The sequence below is a fragment of the Dipteris shenzhenensis genome, chromosome 25 (genome assembly GCF_047967505.1).
Source record: "Dipteris shenzhenensis isolate YYH24624 ecotype China chromosome 25, Dip_SZ_1.0, whole genome shotgun sequence".
In the NCBI taxonomy this organism is placed as follows: domain Eukaryota; kingdom Viridiplantae; phylum Streptophyta; class Polypodiopsida; order Gleicheniales; family Dipteridaceae; genus Dipteris; species Dipteris shenzhenensis.
In genome coordinates, this window is record NC_141620.1 from 14,677,853 (window position 1) to 14,691,337 (window position 13,485).

The window sequence follows — 13,485 nt, forward strand, 5'->3', positions numbered from 1 at the left end:
TTATATCCATCTGTAACCCTGTGACTCACCCTCACCCGCTCCCCAATGCCCCGTGGTTTTTGGGACCATGCCCACCTATATGCAAACCTTGTTTTATTAATGACAAAGTTTTACTGATTTGTGGCAGGCGGATTCTTTATGAAGACACCCCAGATCATACCTCAAGAAGGACAGCTAATTATACAGTAAATTGATTCCTATTTTCATGCTGCATATCATATAAATGCATCAGTCCAGGCACGCCCCCATCGTAACTATTGATGTCGGGAAAATACTGCATTTCAAACAGGAAATTTTGAAGGACAACTGTCCACCATAAATATGCTAAAAGCCTGGAGCTTGTTTCGTAAGAGAAACCCCTGTAACCACAAAATTCAGGTACTACCATTTATATAAATAGAAGATCTCTTTGAACACAAAGTCAGGAGGCTTGTTAATGAATTTGCACAGGGAGTGTGAGCCCATAAAACCCCATTCACACTCATTTGCCTTCACAAAACCATCTCACCAAATACTGCCAAACGTGCCGCTTCAGAGACCTCCAAGCACTACTACTGACCTTCAAATGTGAGATGATTTGAATTTCTGTCCTAAAATTCATACTAACTTTGCATCCTCCCAGTCACCTTTTGTAATATACAGAATGTTCAATCCGTTCACTCTTGCAAAGATACCACCACAGATAGATAATCGTCCTGCTGAGAGTGCTCCATCGAACAAACGGACATGTGTATCAAATATTACGACTTTTCAAGTCTTGATAAAACCTCTCATGAGCGTGCTATTAGACATCCTGTCATGCACAAAACACATTCACATTTATTATTGCTGAATATCTTAACCCAAACTTGAGCATTTTTTACATATGTGAAGATTGCATAAACAGTATAAGAACTTACTGTACTAGGTCTCATCTTGCATATGACTGTGAACTTCATTCTGACTATCTAGTGGCATGTATTGTGCCATGATAGCCCTAATTTCAGAATCCATATATGACTGCATAAGTAATGAAAATATTAGTATCCAGCTAGAAATATATATTCGAGAGCTACACTCCAAATCATAAGATAAAATAGAGATTTTTGTATAATCCTTTCATACCCGTAGCCTGTATTTGTAGAGAAGGTAAGAACCAATGGCAATAACTGCCAAGCTCATTAACACTATGATTGAAATGACCCATCCAATTCTGGATGTTCCTTCCTTCTTACCTGCCAGTGTCCCCACCAAATCTAGAGAGTTACCATCTCAAGAGATGGACAAACAAGCGCAACAAATCCAAAGTAGACCCAATTTAGAATTTACACATCAAAAGTGACCTTACTTATACAGGCATCATGCTCCCTCATGTACAGAAGATCCCCTTGGCACTCGCACTCATAGCTGCCCCATGTATCTTTACAGGTACATTCTGGGCATTGGCAGGCAGTCTTTTCTTTGCACTCATCTATGTCTGGTATGAGAATATACAGTATACTCAGGATTAATAGTAGACAAAAGACTAAGAACAAAAGTATGGAAAACGACACATCTACAATATCACAGACCACAAATTAAAGCTGTAAGGTTGTTCCCAAGAGGGTGGATACCTTCACAGGAATCAACACCATTGCCATGAAAACCTGGAGGACATTCACACCCTGATTGCTTTGAATCCTGCACTTTGAAAAGAACACGTTTAAATATTTATTTTTTTGTTGACCACAAGGCTCATCGACCATTCTATGATTAGGAAAGCACTAACCGAACATGCAGAAAATGTCTTTCCATCTTTCGTCTCTTGCCAGCAGCCTCCATTTTGTATCTTACATCGTCCTACTCCAGTGGCTGAGAAGGGGGGAAATCTAACGTCAGACAGTATTCTTTTCACTCTAAGGAAAAATAAGAACCTTCCACAATAAAGTTTATGGGAGGGAACTTAGAACCCACTTTCTTCTAAGTCTCAAATTGAAATATAAAAACCTTTTCTTCAAACTCATCAAATTGTAATACCTTTTTCCTAACAAAATGTCGGAGGCAGTTAACATACCATGCTTTGCATAAACACGTGTACCTTACCCCTAAAGTGTAAGAATCTTCGCTATATGGCACCATTAAAGTACCCCAAGAAATAAAAGACCCCAAGAAAAAACAAGAGCACAACAACACTCAAATATTAATTTTCATTATTCTATCTATTGGTATATGTTTTCGTTACACTTTACAGTTTACCTTCAATCATCATGATATGATGTATGTGACATGTTGACTCTTTACTTGAAATTTGTACTCTTGCATAAATGTTCCAGAATACATCTTTATTTGAGTTTTGAAATCTTGAATATCAATTACCAGTTAACTTTTAGAACTTCGGACTTGGAGTGTAATATCATATATGTATATATTTCATGTTCTGACATCTATGTGAATGCTCATAACTTCATTGTTCATGAATTTCCCCTTCAAGTTTCACCTTTTGTAAGTTGTTGGTTTAGCCCATGGCCACGTGCTGCCTTATAAGTCCAGAGTCTATTTGCTTTGTAAGCTTTCATGTGATTTTTGGGGAGGAAAAATAATCAATGGCATGGGCGACCTTTGGTGTGACAAATAAGAGGGCTCTGAAGGACCAAGGATATCTTCATAAGCAGACTATTAATTTGGTCTGCCAATTCAAAGTCTAGTCATTAAGGGTGTTAAGTTGCAAGGAGAAATATCATGTGATTTTGGGAAGGAAAAATAATCAATGGCATGTACGACCTTTAGACGGCAACAGTACCAATATTTGTGCCGTGAAAAGCATCCTGTGACAAATAAGAGGGCTCTGAAGCCAAGGATAGCTTCATAAGCAGACTATTAATTTGGTCTGCCAATTAAAAGTCTAGTCATTAAGGGTGTTAAGCTGCAGAGGAGAAATAGCATTTTTTGAGTCTGCAAGCTTTGAAGCTTCTCAAATGGAGAAACGTAGCCTGAAGTATGTGCCCTTTTGTAAAACAAATTTATATTGCAATAAAGACCTTCGCAGAGGAGAGGGGGGGCCCAAAAGAACAAAAGCCCTACAAAGGCAAGTCCAAGTTTACACCAAAACAAATCGAGACCTTCCGAAAGGAAGGAAGGTGTTTCGGATGCAGGATAGAGGGACATTTAGCTGCCAACTGCCCAGAAAAGTCCAAGGGCTCGAAATAGCAAACAAAGTCAAAAGAGCCGCCAAAGACTTCGGCGGCAGGAGTCCTTGACATACTAGGGAGAGTAGTTGATCCAGAGGCCAGAGAACATTCTCTCTCATGGGGTAAAGTAAGAGACCGGAACGTGTTGATTTTGTCGATCCTGAAGCGACGGATACCTTTGTCTCACACGACCTAGCTTTGTGTTTATGAATCAAGATATAAGAGTTAGGGGCAATCAGTACCAGTGACGACTCTTATTGGCAAGCTTAGGATCCATATTCAGAATTATGTGGATCAGGAGGATTTTTTCGTGTCACCATTAGATCAGTTTGATGTAGTTACGAGAATGTCATGGTTCCATAGGACAGGAGTGCATCTCATGACACTTGTTTTCAGTCATACAAACAGTGAGCATCAGATTGTTTGCTAAAGGAAGAGAAGAAACTATTCGAGTTGTATCTATTGTTTCTTTTAGAAAAGTAATAAAATCTTCTGTTTTAGCTTGCATGATTTTGTTAGGGTAAAAGAGAATGAGAAAAAAGCTGAATTGGATCCTCAAGATAAATAAAATTTTCAGCTTTTAGTTGCTTCTAAAGATTGTTTTTCAAAGTCAATGCCAGGAGAGTTACCTCCACTTTAACACTCAAGAAAAAGTTAACTACCGAGCCAATCCTTATTGTTCGTGACTTGCATAGCCATTTGATGTGGATTGTGATCCATGTGGAGAGTGTGTTGGAGCTGCTCTTCATCAAAATGGTCACATGGTGGCCCGTGATGCTGAAAGACATTTTACAGGTTTATGAGGTGTTATTAGCTGTAAGTCATTCTTTAACTATCTTTGGGAAAAAATGCCAATCACCACTAGATGCTGCCACATGGCTAGGGAGAGTCGAGTATGGGGTGTCCCACTCCCCTGCCTCCTAGCCACGAAGCCTCCCCAAGTCATGGTGGAGGAGGTGCATGTGACTCCACTATAACTTTCATCCATGTATCTTGGGTCACGCACGAGTGATCATCTTTCATGAGATACCCTCCTTTAAGGGATTACTTGTGGATGATTGGCCTCATCGAATATTCATGACTTCCGAAATCCGGTCTTGTAAATACAGTTCTTTGATGTCCTCAATGTCTTGGCAATTGTGATATTATTCACTTGAGGCCTCCTCGATAGGGCATCTGCTACTCTATTATGTGCTCCTGGAGTATGCACAATCTGAAAGTGGAACACGGACAAAAAGTTTGCCACCTCAGGTGCTTTTCTGAAAGCTTGGTCTGGGTCAAGAAACACTTGAGACTTTGGTGATCTGTCTTGACTGTAAAATCCACACCCAAAAGATAGTGCTTCAAGATAGTGTTGGAAATATGGGCCTATGGGGCCTTGGTGTGGTCCTCCGTGCCTTGGCTTCCAATGACACCTCTAAGTGTTTGTATATCTCTCCAAAAGCCCGCCGGTCCCTGAGCCCCTGCATCTCTGCAAACCGGCTCTCTGTGTCAAGCACTGATGCATAAACCCTGGACATGACATGCCCAATCACGATGGTTCTGTAGTTTTTTGGGCTCATGGGATGCCTAGGGAGGGAGTGTGGGCTTTGTCGCTCAAGGAACTTCCGCCAAAAAGCTTTAGAGTTGTTACTAAACAAAATGTTTATTAACTCCTCGTTTTGGCAAACAAACGCATGCTTCTTCAGGCGTACTAGACGATGGTACTCGCATGTCGTCTCTGCCTCGCTCAAAAGATGATGCTTAGCCTCGAAGCGTAAACCCTTACACTCATCATCATATTAGGCTGTGATATTCTATTCTCTTTCACATCCTCACTTGCATCCTTTCTCTTACAAAAAGATCCAGCCTATGTCGCATCATGGAGTAGATTTCTGGTGAAGGAACCCTCATAGCCATCACAAGGGGGGAAAACCAAATCCAAGCACAACTCGCAATGGGCATCTTTGATGCCAGATCGAGTGCACCAAGATATGCCGAGAGGTAAATAGATGGCCAAGTTTTATAGGGTCTGTTCTCTCAAAGGTAAAATATGCAACAGCTCTAATTGCAACAGACTCACGAAGGATAGAGGGTGCATAATGGTATGCTCTCCTCCTGTCCCAAAATAGGGGAGGAGCGTACTCTGGAATATGTTCGCTCATGGCTGAACAGGTGGGGATCATATTCGAGCTACCCTTGTTGAGATGTATCTCCGAGGAAAGCTTTTGTTGGTGGCGAGATTTGAAAGCAAAGCCTTCCTGATGAATTTGGTGGCTTTCAAAAGCTCCAAAAGGGTACCAAGCTCCTAATTTTCATGCTTATTGTTTGTCTGTAGCCTACCAAATGAGTATCAGAACGAGACAGAAGGAATAAGAAACCACGATCAGAAGGAATAAGCTTGAGACAATTGATCGGCCCATCCACTTTGCGGACGTCTATGATAGGATCTTCGTCTACCGGACAAAGTGGAAAGCCTAAGCGAAAGAAATAGCCGTAAGAACTGCCGAGCTGGCAACAAGAAGTCTGAAAAGGCTAATTTTGATAAGCAGACATCACGGGGCCTCTTGCTAAGAAGCCTCATACCAATTCTCCAGCACAGGCAGAAGCTCTTACTTGACAAAAGGGACCACTTAATCAGATGCAGAACCTAGTGCATCATCACACCTGAGATTTATAGCATCACTAACAACTAAATCCATATTCTCATAACGATGTTGCTACAATAGCCGATAACCTTTGCAAATCATATATCCTGACATCCCATACATACATCTACGTAAAACTATCAAGCATCAACATCATATTCTCTCTTTTACTATGGTACCGCAATACAAGAAACTAGCAATATTGTAAATTCTTCTTATCAAAGCGAATAAGTCCTCACCTTTGCTTCTCTTACTTCCCTTAAGCACAACATCCTTGAAAGTATCATGGCTGGTTGCCAAGCCCTACAAGGAGCTATGCCATGTGGGAAAAAGTAAAGTGCCAAAAAAGGGACTTCTACTGTAAAAGAAGAGTTTGATAACTTCAAAAAGGAACTATCCTCTTCCTTAACGTTGAGAACTCCCTATTCTTCTTCCTTGATGTTGACAACTTAGAGGGAGAGCATGCACAAGCCACTCAAACAGCAGCTTACGAAGAAGTGCATGCATGCCACAATGCAATGAGCACAGACAAATTTAGCAATGTTAGGCACATGCTAGGGTAAGGAACAATCTAACAAAGGGGAAAAGGAAAAACATAAACAGATTCTAGTCAAACCCTCACACGTAGAACCGTTCAGTGAAGTGACGAGAACGTTTGAACAGGATGCATTTTACAAATTACATACATATGTATGTATGTATGTCCATATGTATATGTATGTGTATATAAACTCAAATCTTTTCCATTAAAGGCCTAGTGTAATACCTTGGAATCTGGATACTTTTAAGTCATCTTAAAATCTCTATCTGGAAAACTGTTCACGCCACACAAATATATATACCTTCATAAAACTAGAATATACCCAATCTTACAAATTAAATTTTTTTATAGAGGAAGCAAAAGAACAAAGGAAAGAAGCAAGTTTGTAACCAACTTTCGACAAATTATGAGTAAATGGAAAATTGTTAACAGCACACAAAGTCTATCTACCAGACAATCTTCAACAGGCCAAGCACTATCTAAACCATGACTTCACTCTGGAGAAGATACCAACCCCTTCATCAGTGAATGTGTAGAGAGAGGATTGGAGTACAAATTGTGTAAGATACGAACAGCAAGCAAGCACGAGGAGCATGGAAAAACGTGAGCCCTCATATGAAGAATAAAAATATGCAACACAGTTCTCCTACATATGATATCTCCTTAGAGAAAAAGCATGTACATATACCCCCACATATGAAAAGGAAGTCTTACCCTCACAAGAAGTATAGCCATCTCCCTGAAATTGAACGCCATTTACAAGCGGACACTCACAAACTCTTCCCCTAAATGTGTCCTGCAAAAGAAATATTCTCACGACACTTTAATACCACTTCGTGAATTGGGTCACTAGAAAAGGCACGTGCATCAAAGCAAAAGGCAATCACGTCAGCAAGTAGGACCTTGCAGGCAGTTATATTTGCCTTCGTGTTTTGCCAACATCCACCATTGTTGGTCAAACACTCATTTGTTTCCATGTCTGAAACACAATCAAACCATCCTCTCAGTAATTACTCCAACAAAAGACACAAATCTGGTGTTAATCATACACCATATTGGAACTGACCTGAAGTCAGACAGACTGCTGGCTCAGTTGTTTCTTCAAAGCCTGCACATACTGCCTTCAAAACAGCTCCTTTGTCTAGTTTGCCTGAAATAACATCAAGCCAGCATTCTATTTACATACGAGCACTTACTATTTTAAATGTCACCTTATTAGACTTTGATGTATGACAGGATAGCTAACAATCCACTCATACCTCGATATTGTACGTTGTTGATAATCAGGGTAGGCAACATAGTAACATCTCCACGGGAACCTTGACCGATCTGGATACAAAGTAAAACAATTGGCTTCCGCAGAGACCATGAAAGAAACACATAAAATACTTATCGCACATACAAGATCATCTAGAGCACACAGCAAATAAAAACCTGAGCCAATTGCTCTCCTTTCAAAATTGCATTCTCAGTGTCCGCCTCTGCATCACCCATGCATTCTTGAACCTTCTTTACATCTAGTCCTGCACGACATCACCCCAATCCATATTAAACTTTCTGCATTCAAAAGTAAAAAGCATATAGGCCAATTACTGATCTCGTGCTTTTCCATAGGATGTGTAATATTGGGCGCACCAAGAGAATTAATCACTTGCTCAGCACAATCTTTAGTGTACTTTTTCTCGCCCATGGGACACCTGATTTGAAAGTCAGTTACGTAGTCCCACCAAAGCCAAGGTCTCTTGAGAGTTTCATTTGCGACCCTATGGACACAAAGCTCTCGCAAGTTCTCTAAAACAACATCCTTGCCGTCATAGCCCCGGTTGAAATCTTGCTCTGGATCCGGTGCACAATATCTGCCGTTGTTAATGCATTGGGATTTGCATTGCCTGCTTGTGACAAACGCATCAGGGCAATACCATGTAATGTAATGTGGAGTAAAAAGTGTGTAACCGCCCTGTTCAAGTAGCTGCGCTGCTGCTTTGAAACTCTTTACAAATTCTATCTGGGAATCACACTTCGCACCACACTCATCGTTACTGTTGGTCCAGAATTCGTACTCTACGCGATCATCAGGATGTGGGACTGATTCTCTCCAATCTAGTTTGCAGTTTACCATCTCCTTGTCTTGAATTGATGTTCTCAGCTTATCGCCAAAACTTTTCTCTATAAGTGCTGAAGGAATGGTAATGTTTTGCAAGTATTTCTGTGCGGCCTCGTCCTCCATTGGAGAGTCCATAGTGATCAGATTTTCGTCTCTGTCGTCGGCCACAAGAACAGCCGCTGCTCCAGCTTTTTGTGCGTTCCACACCTTCAATGCAAAATAGCAATCTGCAGGACAAGGCTAAAAAGCTTTAAATTCCGACTGAAAGAAACGTAGAGTTCCTCTACTAGTCGATCAAAAGATTTGAATGAAAGGCCCCGAAAGATTACCTCCCCTGTCTGCCAACACAACTTGGGGGAGGCTGCCTGGCTTAGACCTAAACTTGTCCGAGGCCCCGAACTCGTTGCAGAATTTGGAATTCTCCGTTGGATAGACAACAGTTCCACCCAAAGTACCTCCGTATTGCGGCACACCAAAATTCCCGATAGCACTATCATAAGTACCCTTAATAGCGGCGGGAGAGGAAACGGTAACGCTGTTCCTTTCCACAACGAATCGTCCCCAAACTAGAGGTAATCCGATCAGGATGCAGATCATGCAAACGCCCATGCGGAGATCAGAAGTTCCCATGGTGACTGAAGGGGTATGCAGTTAACGACGCAAAGCAAATTGCTGCAAGAATCACAGTGAAAAGAGGCTCTTTGAATATGAAATTTGCAAAATCTTACCGAACGGAAAAGGCGTATGCATCTATCTACTTCTTAGGAACGATGATAGGTGGAACCTAACTACGCGATGGAATCAAACAGGCCTACTGATTGATCCCGCAACAAAATTTAAGAGAAAACAAGGCGCTTTTCGGATCCACGCAGGTATGCTGTCTATAAATACAACGCTAAAAATGGCGCACCGATTGCAAAAGCGGTCAAAGGTTAGATTTCGGCAAGCAACAGAAACACAATTCATGCAGAGGCGGGGCGTGCAAGCTGAGCCAACGATTCCAGCAAATTCAGCATCCAGCAGCTCGCTGGAGAGCGGGAGACGCGGGAAAAATTCAGCTTACCGGATCGAACATATCCAAACGGATTTCGGGAAAGGAGGAGGAAGCAAAAGGGGGAAAGAGGAAGAACCTGTGCGCCTGCGGATGATGAAGGAGGTGGACGATCGATTGGAGGGGGAGAAAAGATGGGAGGAGGGAGGAAAGGAATAAGGAATTGATTGAGGGGAGGGAAGGGGATCAAGAAAGCAGAGGCTGATCCGCCATAGCCAGAGCTTGAGCTTGTTCCGCCATAGCCAAGGAGCTTGGCAATTGCAGGATCTCTGGATTTAACAGAGTCAAGCCTAAGGGTACATTTCCACACAAGTCAAGCCTGAGCGTGTTGAGTACGTGGGTATGGGGAAATGTGTGTGTGTGTTTGCCCTTTCAAAAAAAAAAAAAAAAAAAAAACCATAAGTGTTTGAGAGCGACATGCGAGACTTCCCCGCTCTCGTTATTAGCATCACCGGCACATGCATGCCAGAAGCTTGCTGGACGTTAGGGACACATGCAATCCGATTGCCTGGTTCTTCATTACCCTCTCCTGCCCAGACCTTACCTGACTATGCAATCCGTTTGCATCCACCCCACGATCATCAAGATGCTGATTCATGTCACCGCCTTGAGATTGGTGCAGCGGTTGGACGAGATGAAATGGGCCAATCTATCATGTAGCAGTTGGAAGAGTTGGCCATAGAGTGGGTGGCTATTGGACCAACTAGGACAACCACCGTTCACACCACCTTTTGGAGGATGGCAAGTGGGTGGTGTGAACCCACCCTCAGGGGGTGTGCACAACACTAACGTGGCCTATATTTGGACACAATCAGTGACATGTTGCATACAAATATAGTCACACAACGATTCTTATGTTACACGTGTGCCTCTATCACAAGATCTTGGGTAGTGAGTGTGTGGTGTGTGTTTGTGTGTGTGTGTGTGTGTGTGTTAGACAGAGTCAATGCTTTTTATAGATTTTTTGTAAGAGGCCTCCAATCACTAACCTTGACCCTTATCCTTGGTAAGGCACTCAATGTTTAGCACCAAGACACTCCCTTGCCGCCATGCCAAAAGAAACATCATGCATGCCGCCCTGTAGCTTTTTTATGCTTTAGAGAAGACCCTGGAGCAACTTGCATCAATGCCCTACTTATGAGATCAATGCAACAATGAAAGCTCGGGGAGCCTTCACTTTGATGTATTAATGCAACACCTAACTTCAACTTGTGCTTCCTTCAACAAAGATGGTATTTCTCCCTCATCTTGACCTTCAACTCATAGTTTCTAGTGTTTTCCCCTCATCTTGCCAAAGATTCCATTCAAAAAGGACACATATCCACCCAAAAAGGGATTGTGCTTACTTCTATAGCATCTACATGCTTGTACACGATCTTTATACAAAACGGACGGGAGAGAGAGAGAGAGAGAGAGAGAGAGAGAGAGAGAGAGAGAGAGAGAGAGAGAGAGAGTAACTAGACAAAACAAAATGCTACAACTTACACACGTCGCTCAGATTTGAGTACGTCAAACCCTTGGTGATCGACCACTTGGGTTCTAAACATAGGAGAACTTTAAAATTCATTTTAAAATAAGTAAACTATAAGAAAAATATAAAAGCACAAGTAAGAAATATTTTTAAAAGCAAAACACATGGGGAAGCACACTTAGCGACTTCGAAATCCCCACTAAAGCATGACCCTAGCAAAGGAGTGCTAAAAACGATTTGAGAACATCAAGAAAAGCACAATACGCCACGGGTTAGTCCTCTACCCTCTAGAATCTTTGGTGTAGGGTCCTCGACATGTGAAGGAGGGTTATCCAAATACATGGGAAGCAAATAGCCCGCCTCAAATTCATCCATTTTGTAGAGCATGGGAACCCACTCTTACCCTAGATGCATATGACCTGCCTCATCTCTTCATCCTCTAGAGCCGTCCTCCCCACGTTCCCTCCATTGTAGCAGCCTAGAACTTTGATTTCCCTCCCCATAAAAAATTTGTCAACTCTCCTCCTAGATTAGATCTAAGCTATGCAACAGACTCCTTTCTTGGAACGTGACTCTCTAACCCCCAACGTCTTCTTTTTCATTACATTTGCACTCACATGCACATAATTTTACGTCTACCCAAAAAGAAGATTACGTCTACCATCGTCGTCACCTTGCTCAAATTCATCGATGCTTGTTACCATCTAGCATCTCAATCACTCAAAGGCCAAGCCTGCCCCACTTCCCTTGACCTTCACCTCCTCATTCTTCCCTCTCTCTCTCTTTCCCCCCCCCCCCCAACCCCACCAACTATTTGTTCTTTTTAACTTGCTCTTCTTCCTTCCTCTTAGATTTGGCTTTGTTGTATCTTGCCTTCCAAGGCCAATAAGTTAGGTGACCTGCCTTGGGGAGACAAAGACATTCTAACATATGAATTCATTATGTACATCCCTCTACATGGCTACTTTTTCTTATTGACAAGTCACTTGTATGAGACACGCCACCTTAGTTTTGTTTCTTGTCATGATCTTGGTCCAATCCTCTAGTGTTTCTACATCATTTTTGCCTTTCGCAAACAAATATGAGCCTCACATCCTAAAAACATAGAAGTATACTAATTATTTTGGAGAGAAGATGAAAAGGTGCAATGTGTAGATGCTTGAAGACTACTTTTTCCTTTTCAAAAAACATTAACCAACTATTTTAGAAAAACATCCTTTTTTCATGGGTTGTTTAATAGGTGACTATGTGGTCACCATATTTCCCTCCATGTAAATTATCATTTGTAGATTAGGATCTTGTACTTTCCTTTCCACCTTGGCTCCCTCAAAGCTTTTTTAAAAGAGATGGATATCAAACAAGAAAATCTCTTTCTAAACATAAAGGACTTGAATTTATCCCTCCTTGCACAACTTTTAGTTAATGACCATTGTCTTCGTAGCTCATGAAAAACAACATCTAGCCTAATCTTCCAAAATCAAAATGATTCCATGAGTTATGTCAACTATATCTAGTTATCGTTTAGTATCTCTCTCTCTCTCTCTCTCTCTCTCTCTCTCTCTCTCTCCCCCCCTGCATGCCCCGCATTAGCCCTCTTGTATGCCCCACTCTTCGTACACCCTCCCGTATGCCCTTTGTCAACTCATGTTCGACCTTTCGTACACGCTCCTTAGTCCTCCGTACATCCCCGTACACCCTCCTTAATCCTCCATACCCTTTATCACTTCAGCTCGTACACCCCCCGTCACACCGTCATACATCCCCGTTAGAGCTCCATACATCCCCGTCAGACCTCTGTACATCCCCCATCAAACCTCTGTACATCCCCCGTCAAATTTTCGTTTAGCCCGTACCATTAGTCCTTCATACACCTAACAGGTTGCAGCAACTAATAGTTCTTGGAGCCCTCTAACCCCTAGCTGGGCTGAACCCCTAGCCCAGCCAGGGGGTTAGTTTCGCCTGGGGTAGTAGCATACAGGAATGACCGAGCCTCTCCTCGAACTCAGCTAGCAAGGCATGATATGCCACAATTGTAGCAATGACACCCTCTCCATATGCACCGGCCCGATATGCCATAACCAAGACACACTCTCTCTATGTGCACACATACGTACAAGGAGGTCTAGATCAACCCATAATTAGGCACCATGAACATAGTTTTTATCTATGGCGGCAGGTAACAGAGTTATAAATGCAACTGGCAGATGCAATAGCTAGAATTTAAGTTCTTAAGGACCTGGCAAGCAGACAATAATTGATGAGGTCCTAAAGTCTTGCAAGGCTTCCCCCCTACCCCCTAGCTAGTCTCTACAGTTAAAGATCTAGTTCACACTGAAGTACAGACGACTGAGAAGGAAGTGATTGTGGAGTTTGATACCAAAGTAAATAATGTTGATATTTAGGAAGAGATTAAAGATCACACAGCTAGACGTGATAATGCTTTGAAGATAAGAATAGGGGGACTTTGTGAAGGATGGTATAAAGAAGAGGACTCTTTTAGTGACACTATAGCACATGTCAAAGCAGCCATGCCTAACATTGATTG

General features: G+C 42.1%; 1 protein-coding gene across 2 annotated transcripts; it reads right to left on the reverse strand.

Annotated features, from left to right (window-relative positions):
• Nucleotides 1-263: 263 nt before the first annotated feature.
• On the reverse strand, nt 264-9,791 carry LOC147885487 (vacuolar-sorting receptor 3-like). 2 transcript variants are annotated; one of them, XM_087396393.1, is made up of 14 exons: nt 9,549-9,791; nt 8,748-9,090; nt 7,950-8,645; nt 7,749-7,837; nt 7,574-7,643; nt 7,381-7,464; nt 7,217-7,293; nt 7,029-7,110; nt 1,748-1,830; nt 1,593-1,659; nt 1,323-1,456; nt 1,105-1,209; nt 905-999; nt 264-793 (listed from the first exon to the last, which is right to left on the reverse strand). In XM_087396393.1, coding segments are annotated over exons 2-14 (1,884 nt in total). In that variant the 5' UTR covers nt 9,049-9,090; nt 9,549-9,791; the 3' UTR covers nt 264-792. The 2 variants fall into 2 exon arrangements, with proteins under 2 accessions (XP_087252519.1, XP_087252518.1); XM_087396392.1 differs by having other exon boundaries at nt 900-999; nt 9,549-9,790.
• Nucleotides 9,792-13,485: the final 3,694 nt, after the last annotated feature.